This window comes from Pelodiscus sinensis, chromosome 5 (assembly GCF_052426305.1).
Source record: "Pelodiscus sinensis isolate ZL-2025 chromosome 5, ASM5242630v1, whole genome shotgun sequence".
NCBI lineage: Eukaryota > Metazoa > Chordata > Testudines > Trionychidae > Pelodiscus > Pelodiscus sinensis.
Genome location: NC_143056.1, coordinates 20,934,178 through 20,952,719, shown reverse-complemented (window position 1 = coordinate 20,952,719; position 18,542 = coordinate 20,934,178). Strand labels below are relative to the sequence as shown.

Below are 18,542 nucleotides of genomic sequence, written 5' to 3'. Positions count from 1 at the left end.
TCTCTCTCAATGTTAACATGCACCAGGGAATTTTTTGTGTGCCCCAGCAGGGTCCCTATGTCTAGTTAGCGCACACCACATTGGTGTAAGTCACACCTTTATAGTGTGCATTGCGGATCCTTATAGATAACCCTAGAAAGATCATAGAAATACATAAAGAGTGGACTTGTTTGTGGTATGCTTGTTTACACTGATTACCTACCTACACACTAGTGGCTGGTTAATTTCACAGAGGCATCACTGAAGATGTGGGTGGGTGGGTCTTAAGGGGAGGGACCTGAATGAGAAGAAGCCAGTAGACTCTGACTACCACATGCAGGGTGCTCCAAGTAAACACAAAGGCAGTTGCAAAAGAAGTGGATAGATTGGGCTACTATTAATTGAGGTGCTTTATCCATCTACCTTTGAAAACACAGATTTTGTTTACTTGAACAGATGCCATCCATTTGAAATCTAACCATAAGTCTAGAGCAGTTTCAGATACTACATCTGCCCTGGAGTCCCATTGCCAGTTTTTGTGATTTTACAATTACATTTTCTTTATTTTAAGAAATATTTTCTCTCACCATACTGTGTGTAAAACCCACGTAAACAGAGGAAACTGATTATACAAAAGTGAGATTGAAGCTGATTATACCAAACATCCTGTTAAACTAAAGCAAACAAACAGCAAAATGATTCTATTTTATGTACAGTCATCTGAGTCTTTACTTGCAACAGCACTGATAAAAAAAATCAGACAGAAAGGCACTAACTTGGGTATAGTTTTAAATGAATGACTCATTCATGCAGCACGCTGCAGTACACAGTATTTGTATAGCTAATGACATCTTCTACATTCCCATCCAACAAATCCGGCCACATGACAGAACACCAACAGCAACCCTTTCATCATAAACTCTTCTGCATTAGCCTGCCAGAATCCAGAGCTGACACTGTGTAATTTTCATTCACCTTAGATCTGATCTTGCATTTCCTACTCAGACCTAACTGGAATCTGTGGGAATTTTGAGACCAAATAAGACTCCCTATACGATGTGGTGTTTCAGATATAGCTCTAGTGAACAGTTAGCTATTTGTGTTCCACATTCCAGGAAGTTACAAACATTTTTTCTTCTTTCTTGCCCAGCATTCAGAAAACAGAGTCGTAAATTAATCATGCTTGTGCGGAGTATGGATGGATGGGTTGCGTAGCACATATGAATACCATGCAGTATTGAATCATAATGGCAACTAATAATGGAGTTTTTGCTATTGAGTAAGCAACACATCTGTTTCTACTCTAGAATGGTACTCTACCTTCCCACTAATCAGCTGTCATGTACTGTATGGGAACTCAAGGGAAAAATGAGTGGTAATTAATTCCCTTTAAAGTCAGCCTCTAGTTCCGCATCCACCCACTTCTTCCGTATGAGAGGAAATGTTCCTCATCCCCTTGTTTTCACCTTTGCACAATTTCCAGACACTGGCCTTCAGAATATCACCCAGATGAACCGAGCGGTGAGTTTTCATTGTTATCTTCACAAGGAAACAGACACTCAGTATGACCACCTAACACTAAAGTAAACAAAACTCATGTTACTGGAACAAGCTTCAGAAAAATTCCAACAATTCATTGTTAATGAATAAGCTTCATGGTTTTTGTTTAGTTTATTTTTTGAAAGTAACTTTTCGTGTCTAATCAACACAGGAGGTTCAGGCTTTCTAAACTGGACTGAAACCTACAAAAACCATTTCAATTTTGAAGAACTAGGATTTTAAATAGCGAGGAATGGTTTTCTCATAAAAGCCTGAAAGTATGCCACATAATTTAAGCTTTAAGTAAATTACATACAGTATGATAATTATGTAGCTCGTGTAATATGAATATTCCATTTACTAACTCGCCTCCAAAGCAAGCTAATGTGTTCATTTGGATTTTGTAGTGACATGCTCCTGGGACATCCTGATCTCCAAGCTGAGGTAAAGACTCTGAACCTCCCTCTGTTGTTATCATCAGAAGCTTGGACCAAACTAAAAAATGACTATGTGGATTCTCTAGCGGTAAGACTTTGGATTCCGTTGTCTGGCTTAGATAGGAGAAAATAATTCCAGACTCCTACATAGAAAATTCAGGCATCTCCAAAGGGGAAAACTCACCCCCAAGGCTGCCTAGTGGTCAAGGGGGAGTGCAGAGCCCCATTTCAGGTTATAGATCTCTCGCATGAGGCCTGTCCTTCCAGCCAGGTTATATGTCTCAGTCCAGCCCTTTCAGGGTATACCCAAAGAAAGTATGATCATAGAGAACTCTTTCAGCACCTGCATGGACTTCAGGATTTTCACCTTAGCCTGGGGACTAAGGTCTAGAAACATTCAGGGGCTTTTCTCACTGGACTTTCCACCAAAGTAAAGGCTCCTATTGTCCTCGTTTTTGGAGTTGGTAGGGGCTACCTGCAGGATGAGGCCTCTTTGCCAGCATGGGGTTTGCATCTCCGCACCATAGTCTCTCTTAAAGGGTTTGATCCTGCAATATGCTGAGTGCCCTCAACTCCTATTGACATGGGGCACTTTGCAATAGGCAAAACCTGGCCAGAAATGAACAGAAATCAACATGATTCCAATTCCTTTATCTAAGGGTGTGTCCAGACAACAGGGTTTTTTCGAAAAAAACTTCCCCTGCATCTAGACTGCGACCGTTTTCTTTGGCAAATAAATTGAAAGAACACAGCGGTTTTTTGACCGCGATAAACCTCATTTTATGAGGAAGAACGCCTTTTTTCGAAAGTGCTCTTTTGAAAAAAGGCGTTCTTGAATGCAAACAGGGCTTTTTCGAAAGAGAGCATCCAGACTGCCTGGGTGCTCTCTTTCGAAAAAGCATCTTGCTTTTTCGATAGAAGTGATTGCAGCCTAGATGCTCTCTTTCAAAAGAGGCTTGTAGTCTAGATGTACCCTAAATGTGGTGCTTCATTCCAATCTGTTATCCATACACAATTTTAGAGAACCCCATTAGACAGTATAATACAGTAGACTTCCAATAATCAGGAATCTTTGGGACCTAGGTAGTGCCGGATTATTGGATGTGCCGGACTATCAGGAGGTACTATAAACTGGTTATATATATTCTGTATACAGTACAGTAAAACTCCGATGGTCCGGCATCTGATGGTCCGGCACTCCTAATGGTCCGGCACCATCAGGAACCCGGAAGTGCTCCGGGCAGCCAGACCATTGGAGCTGCTCTGCCCCCAGCTTCCCAGATTCAGCCGCTGCTAAAGCTGATCAGGGGCTGAATCGGGGAAGCCGGGGGCAGAGCAGCTGGAGTGCTGCTGGGTAGGTCCCGTAGCGCTGCCCCCGGGGCTGCGGGACCAACCCGGCAGCACCCCAGGTGTCCCCAATTCAACCGCTGCTGAAACTGACAAGCGGCTGACTCCAGGAAGCCCGAGGCAGAGCAGCTCTGCCCTGGCTTCCTGGAATCAGCCCCTGGTCAGTTTCAGCAGCGGTTGACTTGGGGACACCTGGGGCAGAGCAGCAGGGGTGCTGCCGGGTTGGTCCAGTAGCGCAGAGGAGCGGGTCTACACTAGCCCCACTAAATCAAACACTAACAGAGCGACTTCCAGAGGGTCAATCTTCTCCGTAATGTAGACAAATCCTTCTAGTGTAGGCTAGCCCGAACGTGGAAATTCTTGAGAAGGATGCACCCATTTTGCTCAGAAAGGTATCAGGGCTGTTAGTGCTTAGGGCTCCTCAGCTGGTCAGAATGTGAAATGCTTTAGAAACTAACTTTTAAGGACCAGATTCTGGTGCCCTTACACTGAACAGGATCTCAATTGACCAGTGGGCCCCATGGACTTCCATAGGACTCGTTACAGAACAAGGCATTATACAATGCAAGTCAAGGCATTAGAATGTGACTTTTTATTATTAAAATCAGGATTTCCAACCTTTTCTCCTACAGACTGTTTTGTTTCACCACCAGCAGCAGGACATAATTACTGTTTAGGAAGCACCATCCTGGGAAGGAGCACTCACCCCGATGAGCAAAAGTGGCAAAGTCCAGTCCCCCCTCAATCATCTACTGCAGAGCTCTTCCTGAGCTTTTCCAAGCTTTCCTTGCATGAAAGCCTGTGCTTTCCCAGGATGTGCACTGTCCAGTGTGTGTTTATTCATCTTTGTTTATTTTATTAATGCTGAACCATAGATTTCCATCCCTCTCACCTCCCTCCCCTTTAACATTTAGAAGACAATAAAGTTCTATTTGGAAAACATTCTGAAGCTGGAGATCACAACCAAGTGGAAGGAGGAAAGTCAGCCAGAAAACTCACAAACCCAGTACCACTCATCGTTGTCCTTCGATATTCAAGAGGTATTTGATTGGCTTTTATAAAGTACATTGTTAAATATTACATTCTGGTACGTAGGTGCTGCCTCCTGTGATAATTTATGTTAGTCACACACTCACCGAATACATGGGGGGGGGCACACCGTTTATTACGCCTTTTAGTTCTACCACTCGCCTTTTAGCTGCAAATTAAACCTGCTGTCAATTGTGTCACAGACATAATAGGCAACTGATTTTTAAAAGTCTTTAAGTCTCTTTGATTAGAATTTTTTTTAATGCTTTGTTAGAAAAACCTCTTCGTTGAAAGAGCTACTTTGTCCCAGGGCTGCTGCAACCTGAGAAATGCTGCTGGTAGAGCGACAGCCACTTCAATTTAAGCAGTATGAAAAAACAAAAGCTCCTACTAGCTTGTGAGGGGCTGCAGAATAATAAAGCCAGGAGGGTTTTGGATTCATTTTCATGACTTTCAAAGGGTTGAATCATTTCAATTAAATAAGACCGGGGGGGGGGGGGGAGGCAGAGCAAAGATTTCTATTCTCCTGCCATGACTCATTTTCCATAGACGAATATCGCACATTTCCTATAACCAGAAAGGCCAATTTGAACTGGATTAGCAGATTTGGGTAGGATGTTAGGGAAGGCATTTGAGCAAGACAGTATCTTGTCTAACTTTTGAGACATAGCTTGGAAGTTGTGTGATTTGGAATTAGGAGGGAGCAGAGACAGATTTACAATAGTCAGTACAGGAAGCGAGTCACGTCCAAATAAGGATTCTGGAGTTAAAGGCATGGACATGGCTGGCTGATGAAGCTTCCATTTGGGGAGGCAGTAGCTTCCCAGCCTAGGCCCCACCTTCTTCCCAGCCCAGGCCGCACCCCTTTCCCACTGTCTCCTTCCTCTCTTTCCTGTGCATCCTGTATCCCTGCTCACTGCAAGCTTGTCCCTTTCCAGCAAAATTCCTGAATTCAAGCAAATTATTTTTGAAAACATCCTGCATTTTCCTGCAATTTCTTTCTCAACAGAACCAAGAAGGTAATATCCCCAGGGGTGAAGGAACCAAATCCCCACCAGGGAAACATAATCCTCCAACCACTGAAAAGAATTGAGACCTATCCTATCAATTACCTTCTCTCTTCCTTGCCACCATGTCCCTCCTTCCTCTGCCCCCCATTTCTTCCCTCCACATCCTTCTCTCCCCAGACTCCCACTGATCAAGATCACTGCCCTCCCCAACCAAGAGCTCTCCCTGCCCTGACCATCACAGAATTTGAACAGGCTAAAAAAACTCAAATTGCCCTGTCTCAGGCCACTGCTTACCTGTGGGAAAGCTCTGAAGGGCTCCTGTGGCCCAGGGAGATCCATACCTCCTGGCCCTTTATTGTTCTGCCCAGTTCCACTTAGCAAGCCAGCACAGGGTACGTGCTGCCACAAACTCTGCAGCACACACACTTACTGCAAAAGCAGCATACGGATAGCTGGCATACGTGCATTTTTTACTAGCCTTTCGAAAAGTGATGATGGGGGAAGCCAGGTGGAGCCCTGCTCTCACTACCACTGCCTCTTCTAGCAAATTGCTCCAGCATCACACAAGGGGAGGATTAGTCCTCCCATAAAGTCCCCAGTTGAAATTCTCCTGTAATCCAGGAGCAGTGGCTACTGCATGAATAATGCAGCAAGATTCTTAAATTGTAAAAAACACTTTGCAAAACTGTACTTCTCAGCACTTTCCTCCTCATGACATCAAAACACCCAACGAAAACCAAGGAATTTACACAAACTCCTGAGAGGCAGACAAGTATTACCATCTTCATCCCGTTTTTTTTTTAAATGGAGAAACTGAGGCACAGGGTAATTAAGTTCCTTATCCACTATTGGTTTGGTTTTTCTTAAATCAGTGGAAAAACTCCCCATGAGACCAAGCCTTAAATGATGGTCCCGTATGGTCCCCTGGAAGTCTATGACAGGAAGGCCATGGAGAAAACCCCTTATCTTCACATTTCTAGCAGAGGGGAGCACAGGCCACTGGCTGCATGGAGGTGGTGAGATCACCCTGAAATCCCAGCTTCCCCCAGCACAGGAACTCCACAGTGAGGCTGCACCTGACCCTAACATAGTGTAAGTAAGGGCTGGCCCTGCCTCTCTGTGCCAGGTGTACCAGGTGTGGCTGGGCAGGGTCAGCCCAGCATGAGCCAGATGTGGAGGGGGTTATTGTGAGGGGAATCTGGGTGTGAGAAGCTTAGTGGGAGATCTGGATGCACAGGGACTCAGTGAGGGTTTCTGGTGATGGGGCAATGGGTTGCTATTTGAGCTCAGTGGAGGAGTCGAGAGGAGATGGGGTTTGGTGTGGGGTCCAGGTGCTGAGGAAGTGGGAGCTCATAAGATAGGGGATCCAGGTGCAACTTGCTGGGGAGCTTGTTGGATGAGTCCAGGTTTAGGGGAGCAGGGCTTGTCAGAGTGAGGGTTAGATGGATCTGCTTAACCAGGGAGCCCCAGCTAGTGCTAAGGAGACACTGCATGCTGGACTCCTGCTCCCCCCCACTTCTTCATCCCCTTTTCTTCTCTATCGCCCTCTTCTCATTACCTCACTCCCCCTTCCTTTCCCACAGCCTCTTCCCCCCACTTGTCTCATTCCCACCCCTCACACCCAACTCCACTGCAAGGCACTGTGGGGAGAGGATAACAGGGGAAGGAGAGGGAATCGGCAGCTATCTCTGCAGGGCTTATTGGCCTAGGCAACCCCCCCCCCCCCCCCCCACACACACATACTCTCCACGCACCAGCAAGGGGGAGGAGGGACTGTGGGGAGAGCATGTCTGGAGAGGGCAAGGGGAGAAGAGCCAGCAGCAGGCTCAGTAGCAACTGGGCTGGAAAAGTGAACCCTCCCACCACACATATACACACTAGCAAGGGAGAGGGGAGCCAATCGAGAAAGGAGGAAGCCCACTTTGCTTACCTGGGCCAAAGTGTGTGTGTGGGGGGGGTTGGATTGGGTGAGGGGCCAAGTGTAGGGGGCGGGGTGGGGCCGAGCAGGAGCAGAAGCCAGCCAACAGAAGAGGCAGCAGCAGGAACACAGCAAGCTGGGTGGGGTGGTCTGCAGAGCAGGGCTAGCCATCTCCTGGAGCAGGTGAGATGAATGCAATTGAGGCTGCTGCTACAGCAGCAGGGAGAAGCCATGTGACTATAATTTGAGCCTTGTGCCTGTTCCATGCAGGTTCAGGGGCGGCGCTGAGGAGGCTCCCAGTTACTCTGCCTTCCCAGCTGCCCTGGAACCTGCCTGAACCACACTAAACATTCCACAGCAGCCCCAGGTGGCTGCTGGGGCCAGGGAGGGGCGGGGCCCGCACAGCCCCTGCTCTGGGTAGGCTGTGCCTTGCTGTGCCTTACAGACCAGGCACCCATGGGAGCGATTTTCAGTTTGTGTGAGTTGGGGTCAGGGCAGTGTCAAGCCACTTTTGCAGCACCCTGATCACTCCTCTGACTTAGCTCTGGGCTCCGAGCTCCATAGCTGCTCCACAGATAGGGAAAGAAGAAGACTCCCCTGCTCCTGCTTTCTCTGGTGTTCAGATCAGCTACTCACGGCTGGGTACTGGGCAGAGAGCTGGGCCTTAAATAAGGGCCCAGAAGAGAGTGATTTTCACCAAGGCAGTTCAGGGCTGTTTTGTTTCTTAGCCCACTGAAACAATTAGACGTCCATGTATTGTGTGGTAATTCAAGCCTCTGGGTCCATTCTGGATTATTGTTTTTAAAAGCACATGCCAAAATGTGTCTGGTAAATGTCACAGGGTTCTCCCCCTAGATACGCAGATCAGATCACTAACTTTACTGCTGACCCCAGTGATACCCAGGAAAATTTGTTCCTCTTGGTTTCTGAGGACAGGACAAGGAGTAATGGGCTTAAAGTGCAGCAGGGGAGGTTTAGATTGGACATTAGGAAAAAATTCCTAACTGTCAGGGTGGTCAAATATTGGAATAAACTGCCAAGGGAGGTGGTGGAATCTCCCTCTCTGGAGATATTTAAGAACAGGTTAAATAGACATCTGTCAGGGATGGTGTAGACGGAGCTTGATCCTGCCTTGAGGGCGGCGGGCTGGACTCGATGACCTCTCGAGGTCCCTTCCAGTCCTATTATTCTATGATTCTATGATTCTATGATACCAGTTTATTGGACAAAGGCTATTCCGCTGTTTCCGTTCCATTCACTGGATTCTCCTCTGACTCTTTTATAGCTCATTGGACAGCTCAAGAAGCAATCTGGAAACATTTTGAAAAGTCTGGAAACAGCAACTCTTGACATCAGCATGGGAGAACTGAGAGAATTCATACCAAGGTCACGAATGCCTTTGGCAACATATTCCTTCCAAAATGAGTATCCTAAAGCCAGTGCTCAATAGTAGTATCCATGCCATGGGCCAAACGCTAGCACTGGATTCCCATGTGCTTGCTTCTAGGAAAATTAGGATTCATGTGAATTTCTTGTAAGCCTGACAAACTTAACCGAGGCGCTGAGAGATTTCCAAAACAATCAACACACACAATAGTAAATAGACAGATGGGAGCATGAGTCTCCCATATATCTGATGTCAGCTCTATAAAAAGGGATGGATGAAAAGGCATTTTCTATCTGTCAGTATTTACTAGATGTCCAATACAGTTATCACTGTAGCATATACTGAACAATAAAACGTAGCACTGAGCATGCCCAAATAAGGACACAGGACACAATCTTGCAGTATTGAAGCCAATGAGATCTTTGCAATTAACTTGAATGGGCATGGGATCAGGCCCAAAATGCACAACTCATTTCTAGCTCAACTTCTAAATCTCTCATAAATTTAGTCAGTTTCAGCAGTGGAGAGAATTCTGCCACTTACGTGGAATGATGTACTTTCCAGTGAAATAGGTTTTGCCCACAAAAGCTCATGATTGATTCTGTATATTTTAGTTAGTCTCTAAAGTGCCACAGGACCATTCGTTCTCCTCAAGGGAGTAGCCATTGGGATTATGGGCTAAATACTTATATTTTAATATCTCTAACATTCAAGTCCCAGTGTCATCTTTAGTTGTCTAGATCATCACATAGATTTGGGATATTCCCTGGAAAGATTTGGGTTCTATAGATGAAAATGTTATTTTTCTCATCTTCGGAGAGATCAAAACCTTCTTGTACAGCCCATGATTTGTTGTATTTAAGTAGCACTCTGAAATTGAAAAAAGAGAGAGAGAGAGAGAGAGAGAGAGAGAGAGGGAGGGAGGGAGAAGGGTATTTCAGCATGAATCAACTGACAAATAAAAATAATTGTACATAAACCAGTGAAAGTTAACACCAAGGAATGAGGCAAATGGGTAGTTTGCTATTAAGTATTTTATAAAATGAACTGTAGAAGACACTGAAAATAGCTTTCCTAATATGTGAAATGGTTGCATTTTGTGATACATGACAGGTATTTTAAATATTTTAAAGGCAATAATTACTTCTCAAGTTTCATCTCTAATATCCCAGTTACTACTGGAAAATCCTAAGGAGTTCACACCAGCAGTTTGTCTGAGATTTCTTTAAAGAATAGTATCTTGTTCTCACCATTAAAAGTGATTAAAAAAAGAGAAGGAACTTTCTTTGCTTAATTTTTGTTAAGCTTCCTTCATATAAACCAAGTCCCAATGTGAGTCTCACACAAGGGAAGATAAGTACCTGAGGGTATGTCTACACTTGCACCCTTTTTTGAGGGAGGGATGAAAATGAAGACATTCGAAATTGCAAATGAAGCTGGGATTTAAATATCCCATGCTTAGTTTGCATAATCTCATTGTGGCACTATTTCGAAATAGCGCTATTTTGAAATACAAAACGCAGTGTAGATGAGGTTATTTTGGGAGAACACCCTTTTTCTGAAATAACTGTGAAACCTCATTTTATGAGGATTAAGGGTAATTTAGGAAGAAGGGTGTTCTCCTGAAATAACCGCATCTATACCGTGTTTTGTATTTTGAAATAGCGCCATAATGCAATTATGCAAATGAAGCATGGGATATTTAAATCCCGGCTTCATTTACAATTTCGAATGTCTTCATTTGCATCCCTCTCTCGAAAGAGGGTGCAAGTGTAGACATACCCTGACTGAATAACTCATTGCCTTGTGCTTCCTGACTCCGTGGCTGTGTCTACACTGGTGTGATCTCGCGCAAAAGCGGCCACTCTTGCGTAAAAACTTGCTGCCTGTCTACACTGGCTGCGTGTTCTTACGCAAATAAACTGACGTTCTAATTTATAAAATCAGGGCTTCTTGTGCCAGAACTCTGATGCTCCTGCTCAGGAATAAGCCCTTTTGCACAACTGTTCTTGCACAGGAGGCCAGTGTAGACCGGAAACATGAATTTCTTGCGCAAGAAAGTCCTATGGTTAAAATGGCCATCAGAGCTTTCTTGCGCAAGAGAGCATCTACACTGGCATGGATGCTCTCGTGCAAAAGCACATCTCTTGCGCAAAAGCACATGCCAGTGTAGACACTCTCTTCTGGAAGAGTTTTTGCAGAAGAACTCTTCCGCAAAGAGATTTTGCGTGAGAACGTGCCAGTGTAGAAGTAGCCCGTGTGTTTTCTTATACTAGCATACACAAATGGAAGTTGTCAGTGTAAATAAGGTACTTTTAGTTTTAGATTAATAAAAACAGGAAACAACAAAAGTAAAGTCTAATTTTCCTAAAGTCTCTTGGACTTAAGCGCAAAGTGGCTACTTGTTTCTGCAGACACCAGGGTCCTGAAAGGTGCATTATACAGGAAATACAGACCTGAATCCTCAGTATTTTGTCAGTATGGTGTAAATATAGAGATGTAGAGATTTTGCTCATATTTGGTTTCTGTTATAAAATAAGCCTTGAGCTAAAGCCAGAGAAATTACAGAAGTAGTTTGAGCCCACTTAGCAATGGTACATTTAATCACTCACAACTAAAGGTTGGAATTTTCACCTATACCCTTTCATGGGGGAAAAAAATCTAGAATCTATTCTAAGCTTTGTTGATTGCAGATTCAAGCAAGCCTATCCAGTGTTTATCTATGGCATATCTTCCTCTAATTCTCATGCACACCTCCTGTTAAGATGAAAAATGCACATATTTTGAGAACAGCAGGAGTAAGCAGTGAGTTTTTCTCTTGATCCCTGTGTACATGCAGCAAGGTCACTGCAGTTCTATTAGTTAAAGAGTTCATTAGGAACTTCACCCTGTTTTATTTTCAACCCGCTGTAATGATTTTTTCTGAAATTTCTGTTGCAGATTAAAGAAGGAATTTGTGGAGTGGTACAAAAAGAGAGAGGATTTGTTGTTTCTGCCATATTTGGTAGCCTACATTAACACCTTCTGTGATCTGATGTAAGTCTGTGTTTCCCTTATAACATATTTATGGTTGGGGGATGAAGGGATATCTGTTGGATCTTATTGCTCAGCAAAGAATTAAGGTAGAAACTATTCCCCACCAGAGTGAATGGATCAGAATAATCCTTGGTGTAACTGCAGGGAAACAATGGAGTTATGCCCAGGATACATTTGCATGAGTTATTCCTGATTTGTATAGCAGTGGTTATTTCCCAAAGTAGAATTTAGCTTAGAGTTAGGGACACAGATGAAAGCTCAGTTTGTCTGGGACATAGGGGTTGAGTAACAGAAATGTTTGGTGTTCGGAAGAGGAGATTAGAGTCTCACCCATTTGCAAATTTCAAACACACATGGTCATGATTTAAAATACTAGTTAAAATAGTATGTAAACTAGAGCTGCAATAGGATAACCGTTTACATGGTTAACTGATAAGCCTGGGCATATTGGTTACCATGCACGATCACACACAGGCTCCCATCCCACTCCCGGGGAATCAGCTGTCACTACACGCTGCTGGCTCTGTGTCAGAGGCAGCAGTGTGGGGTGCCAGACAGATGCTGGTTTGCGAGGGAAGCCAGTTTAAAAACCAGCTCCCCTTGCGGACTGGCTGCCTGTCACCCCACGCTGTTGCCTCTGATACAGTGACAGCTACAAGGGGCGGCAGCAGCCCTTGTCTGGGGAGAGTCTGAGCTCCCATACCCGGTGCCTGCCCTCCTGGCTCCTAATACACTTTAAATGGAGAGCTGCAGAAGGGATAGGTCATGGACCAAGCACGAGCTGGGACTGAGCCATGCTGATGGCCAGCCTGCTAAAAAATTTACTGGTGGAGGTGAGGGCAAATGCATGTGGTCTATAGCATTAACCTCTAAGCTTTTGCTTATTGGTTAATCGACTATACTATTTCATCCCTAATTACATGGCTACCTAATTATCCGCTTTTTAACAACCCTAACGCAAACAACAGTATAATCTGATAGCTGCTCGCTTTGATATTATAGAAAACATTTAGCTTGCAAATAACTCCACATAGTTACTGGCTGTGGTGATTTTTAGGGGGTTGAGTTCTCAAAGGTAGATTTAGAGCCAAGTTTTTAGATTAATAACAATACACATACAAGGCTGTATATCAGCAGATCTTAAAACACCTTTCAAAGGAAGTAATAGCCTCTGATGTGTGTGTTTGCCCATTAGCACAAGTCTAACTGCCAAATCAGCACACAGCAGTGTGGCTGAAATTCTCCCCACACATAGAAAGCCAGGGGGTTCAGGCTCTAAGTGGATGGAGTCATCAGAAGTGAACCACCCTCCTCCTCCCTCTCACAGCCCCAAGTCAGGGCTACCTCACAATCAGGGTCTGATACTCCAGTCTGAACAGGAATAACAGCTGTAGCCCCTCCCTGCTGCTTCCATGAGGCATTGGGACCAAGCAATCCAGAGCCTGTCCCACAGCTTGCCCCTGCCTATAGGCCAGTTGCACATCTGTAGACCATTTGCACCTTTGTAGGTGGTACAAAGGCTCTCCTGCCTGGCCATCCCCACCCACCCCACACAGTGCATAAGAACGTTTTGTACTGGCAGGGGTGAATTCCAAATTCTGCAAGCAGCTATATTGGGGGTCCTTTGAAATTGAAAACAAAAAACCCTTTCTTATATATTGCTGTGCTTATTATTTATCTGGGGGCTCAGAGAACTCAAATTCCAAAACTCTATAAAAGTGATGGCAGACACAGGTTACATCAAACACTGTGAAGTCAATTCCAATATCACCATTAGAAATCGACTCACGTTTTGTAATGAGTGAGGTCAGAATAGGCCTACAGATTCCACAAGCCTTTGCTGACACTAGAAGTCTGGGATTAACTTCACTGCTCTGGGTTAGTTCTCTCCATTCAGAGCACTATGTTCTGATCCTCGAACCAAAGAGCTAGTACAAGGTGTATTACCAGTAGCACGTCACATTCTGGGCACCATGAAAGGGTTTGGCACTGAATGTGGGAAGGATTTATTGTCCATTTGCATGCAGCTGTCCACATAGCTGAACTGGGTGAGCGGGCAGCTGTTTGTGGCACTTGCTTACATACAGTCCCTCTAAAATACAACTAATCTTCCTGGGATGATGTGGGCACAGTCCTTACTCAGCTATGCAAAGGAGAACAGGATGGAGGCCATTCCTTTGGCCTTGCACTTCTGGGTTGTTGGGGGAAGAGGAGAGCAGTGAGAGGATAGGGCAGAATAAGTTGGGAGAAGTACCCCTCTTCCATTGCTGGACACAAGGGGCAGTAACTACTGCATGACAAGACCTGAATAACTTACTGCTCTCCTCAGAGCAAAGAGGGAGTGGGGAAAGAACTGTGACAGAAGCGCAGCCCATGTGCTGCTCTACCTCTGAGGTCACAATGCTATGTGCTGCCCTTGACTCAGGAACAGATTGTGACATTACAGGCTAGCTGCAGATTAGTTTCTAGCCCGTCAGTTACACTGGAACCAATCCTGACTCTGGGCATCCTAGTCCTATCCTAACAGTGCTGAGTGGGTAGAGTCCAGGTCACGCCTCCATGCAGAGCTGGTGCATAAGCAAATTAAGGAATTGCTTAGGACTCTGAGCAGCTCAAGGGCTTCCCATCCCCAAATATTCCTGCTTACCATCACCCCTTGCTAGCACTGTCAGTGCCTGCATATGCCAGTCACACCAAGGCCAGGGACATTTGGCCCTGGGCCATTCATTCTGCTGTACATGGGATAAAGTTGTAGCAGCTTCCATTTTCTCTAGTGTATTTTTGTTAGACTCCATAGTAAGCACTAACATAAGAAAGCCTCTAGATGGCATGGTCTCTCCAGTAATTAGCCATACAACATGGTCTTTAAAGTACTGTCCTGGTTTCACAGTGACAGCTTTGTCAGTACTAGCTATTAAGCAATTCTGGGCTAAGGATTTCTTGCAAAAGTGAAGGGCAGCATTTCCAAAGCTGGGCCCCAATGCTGCAAGCACTTGCTTAATGTCATGTAGATTGAGGGGCATTGGAACAATCTGTATACTGGGCATGGTGAAAGCCATTGAACAAAACTATAACCCTGTCTGTGATGGGAGCCAGTTCAAGCCAGGGGGTGCTGCTGCTCCCCTATTTCCAACACACCTAGGTAGATGAGTTAAATCCAACAGGACAGTTCATGTATCAAGTTAAACGTGCACAGGTGTTTGCAGGACTGTAGAGCTGGGCTGCTGTGGAATTCAACGTCTCTAAAACCATCCAACACCAGGATGTGAGCAGCTGCAAATGTGCAGAACTTGCAAATATCAGGTCATTTGTCTGGGTGCCTTTAAATGTATATGCCCTGCTTTAGGCATCCAAGCATGAAACTTTTGGACTAATGACTCAGTTCCGCTCCCACCAAAGTCAATTGGAGTTTTGTCGTTGGCTTAGGTAGGAATCGGGTCCGCCCTTAATACTACAAAGCAAAAACAAAAATAAGAGTCTGACCATTCCACGTAGCCTGTGTCTTTACAAGCCTTTTCCCACTCCAAATACCCAGTGAATATAAAATATCCACACATATGTTTCTATATTGCACAATTTGAAACTTGCAGCAGATTAGTTAAGTAAGGTTCAATGCCTACATGAACACTGTTTCAGAGATTAGTTCAGTTTACCTTAAAGCTGTCTTAATCAGCTGAAATGCAACAAACAGAGTTAGGTTTCACACAGACTTGTGCACTAGTTAAGATGATTAAAAAAAATCACGGCAATTTAAATGGATATGGCTTTCTTGAAACACAGAGCTGAGATGACTAGCATTCGTTATACACAGCTGCAAGGGAACCACAATACTTTATTGCTGTTGCTTTGATTTGCCAAAGAGTGCTTTACACAATTGTTATTGTGCAATGTGGGAAATCTAAAGAGGACTTCCTTAACCCCAGAGCCTAGTTAAGCTGCTTAGGACTTCACCAAAATTTCCAACCTTCATTTTTCCTTAAACTTGTCACTCATTCCATTATGGTCATATTAATACTTTCCAAAGTTAACTGCTTATGTGCTTTAAGCAAAGTCATATGAGTTTTGTACTGATGCACCTCTTTTTACAATTTGTTGTTCAATTCTGCATTAATAATAGACACTCCATCTGGGAAATCAAATTGATTTCTGTATAATTTCTTTGTATTACCATAAATTGGTCATTGTTATCACTCTTTCCTGGGTGTCTGTTTATTTGTCTCCAGTGGGGCCAACAGCCTCACTGGCTCCTAGACAAGGTGGGATGTGAGGGTGAAAGGGGTCTGCTCTGTACCCCCAGAAAGGGCAGGGCTGAGGCTAGGCAGCCCTGAGCATTGCCCCGCCCCTTCCCGCCCTCAGTGCTGCCTCGAACAAGCCACGTGGTACTGGCAGCGATTTAAAGGGTCTACGTCTCCGACCACCATCATTATTGCAGTAACAGAGGCAGCAGCCAGGAGTTCTGGGCCCTTTTGTATCACCGGGCCCCAGGGCAGTTCCCTCCTTTGTTCCTCCCTCTCCTGTTGGCAGCCTGCTTGTTTAGGGTTGCCAGATAGTTTCAACAAAAATACCAGGCACACTTGACATTACATCACAATCTACATGACATCTTATTTAGAAAATACCGGACATTTATATTTTCTCATTTATATTTTCTCAATTTGTTTCCCGAAGAAAAATCTCAAATACTGGACTGTCTGGTTCAAAACAAGACACTTGGCAACCCTGTGCTTATTATACACTCCTTTGAGCAGGGACTGTCTCTGTGAGTGTTTGGGAAACATTTGGCATAAGAAATAATGGACCTGAATCAAAACCCTGGATTTGGACTTCTCTGTATTATAGAAATGCAGGTGGCCAATATCTAGATCCAGCTCAGAATTGCACATCTTTCTCTCACTCACCTCTACTAGTCATACTATTGTAGAGATGACAGCCTTGCTCTGAAGCTTTCAGGGACATTTACAACAACAGGGAGCTTGCTTGGACTTCTCTCTTCTCCCCCACCTTGCAGAATCCAGGTTCTCTCTCCCTCCATCTCCCCCTCATACTAAAACCAGGACTTTTCTCCCAACAACATCCCCAACCCTCATTGTCAAACAGGGAGAAGAGGAGGATCGGCTCTGAGGAAAGCTGCCTTGCTATGCTGCCCAGAGATCTTAATTACATAGGCCAGTTCCAGGCCGGGACCTACTTCCTGAAATGAACCTGTTTCCCGGGGTTCTTTCAACCCAAACCTCTCGGAAACTTTTACTCTCTGCAAGGTGGTGTCAGGAAATAATTTAGGGGAGACACGGTCGTCGGCCCAATAGATGGATAGTACAAACAGGACAACACAAGAGTGCTTTGACTTAAAGCTAAACTTTACTTAGTCTCAAGCACTGACACATGTCCGCAACAGGTTAGTAAACACCCCCATCCTCGATAGTTACTGAAGTTGAGTGTGGCTCTCAAGTGGCACCGGGCAGGCTTCCGATGGCCAGTCTTCTGTCTGCCGGTGTGGACGGAGATGCGTCCAGATGTGAAGAGTCCTCAAGGAGTCCTCGAGGCGTCCCTCCAAGTGTTCCCAAAATTGTCCCCCTAACTCAAACTTTCTTTCCCTATATATCCATTAGTATTACAATAACATGTCACTCAAAAACTTGTTAGGCAAGCACTTTTGAAAGGTTAAGCAAGAGGTTTTCTTCTGATCATCACTTTCAACAGATGTGTTTTTTCTTTTTCAGAGACTCCATGCCTGGGGACCCTGATATATATATGTCTTAGGGCATTTAGACAAACTTCCTGTTTTTCTAAATGTATAGCTCAGCGATTTCACTAGAGATTTGAGCCTCAGAAAGGACGCGGGGTCAAGCTGCCCTCTTTGTGGCACCCAAACTCCCCCTTCCTTCCCTGACTGTGGTCATGTGGAAGTCGCAGTCTAGGTCTAATTTGGGCCTATTAGTGTGGCTGCTAAAGTTTAAGCAGTAAGCAATTGTGGTTCAGGCACATTACTGGATTTGCAGAAATCACCCCATACAAACCTTCTCCCCTTCTTCCTCTTCCTCTGTCAGATTCCCTCTCTCTTTCTCTTCTGTCCCCATCTCTTCACCTCTTTGGTGTCTCCCCGGCAGGTGGTGCAGTGAGGGACTAGTAATAGGCAAGCAACAGGGGTCATCAGTGGGGCTTGGGGTGCATTCACTGCCAAGGCCACAGGTGGCGTGTTGTGCTCTAACTGCCTCATGTGGACTTTGCTGACTCTCTAAGTACCGAGAGAGATGAGTGCTTCTCAGCCGAGGCAGAGAGAGTTGCCAACTGTGACTGAAGCTATTCCAGGGGATTTTTTTCTTCCATTATGCTCTCATGTCGTTTTCTTAAAATAGCCTATTAAAATTTCCAGAATTGCTATCAATAGGCACTGTGAGATTGATACTGCTTTCAGCAAAATCACGTTGTCAAGGCTGTTCCCCACTCTGGCATGATAAATGCAGGAGTGGGGGCCCACAAAAGCACCCCAAAACCTGATCTCTGCAGGCTTTGGTACACAAACTTCCCCCAAAATCCTAATACCCGGATTTTGCAAAATAAAAACCATTGCCACATCCCAAGTATTCCAAGAAAACCATGGAAGAGATCACTTGGGAAATGTCTTCCCTAAAACACCTCAGGGGTACCTCAAGCTCTTTTCCTCAAAGAGCATGAAAAAGAAAAGAGAAAATGCAAGTTGCAGTCTGTGGTAGCTACCCCCTAGTCAGAGGCATGCAGATGCCCACAGACAGATTTTCCAGGACACAGAAATGAACCAATACCAGGTTAATAAAAAAAAGAAGCAAACTTTTATTATCAAAACAAAATCATAGTTGCCAACATAGTGACTAGCTGGGAAA

The 18,542-nt window shown here is 44.8% G+C and overlaps 1 protein-coding gene across 2 annotated transcripts in view; it reads left to right on the top strand.

The window, feature by feature from the left end:
• EXOC3L4 (exocyst complex component 3 like 4) overlaps positions 1 to 18,542 on the top strand; it is a 58,499-nt gene that overhangs the window by 17,079 nt on the left and 22,878 nt on the right. For both annotated transcript variants that reach the window (XM_075926508.2, XM_025183060.3), the window contains exons 4-7: positions 1,926 to 2,043; positions 4,217 to 4,342; positions 8,545 to 8,645; positions 11,587 to 11,682. In XM_075926508.2, coding sequence (XP_075782623.2) covers positions 1,926 to 2,043; positions 4,217 to 4,342; positions 8,545 to 8,645; positions 11,587 to 11,682 — 441 coding nt within the window. The remainder of the gene's footprint in view (positions 1 to 1,925; positions 2,044 to 4,216; positions 4,343 to 8,544; positions 8,646 to 11,586; positions 11,683 to 18,542) is intronic.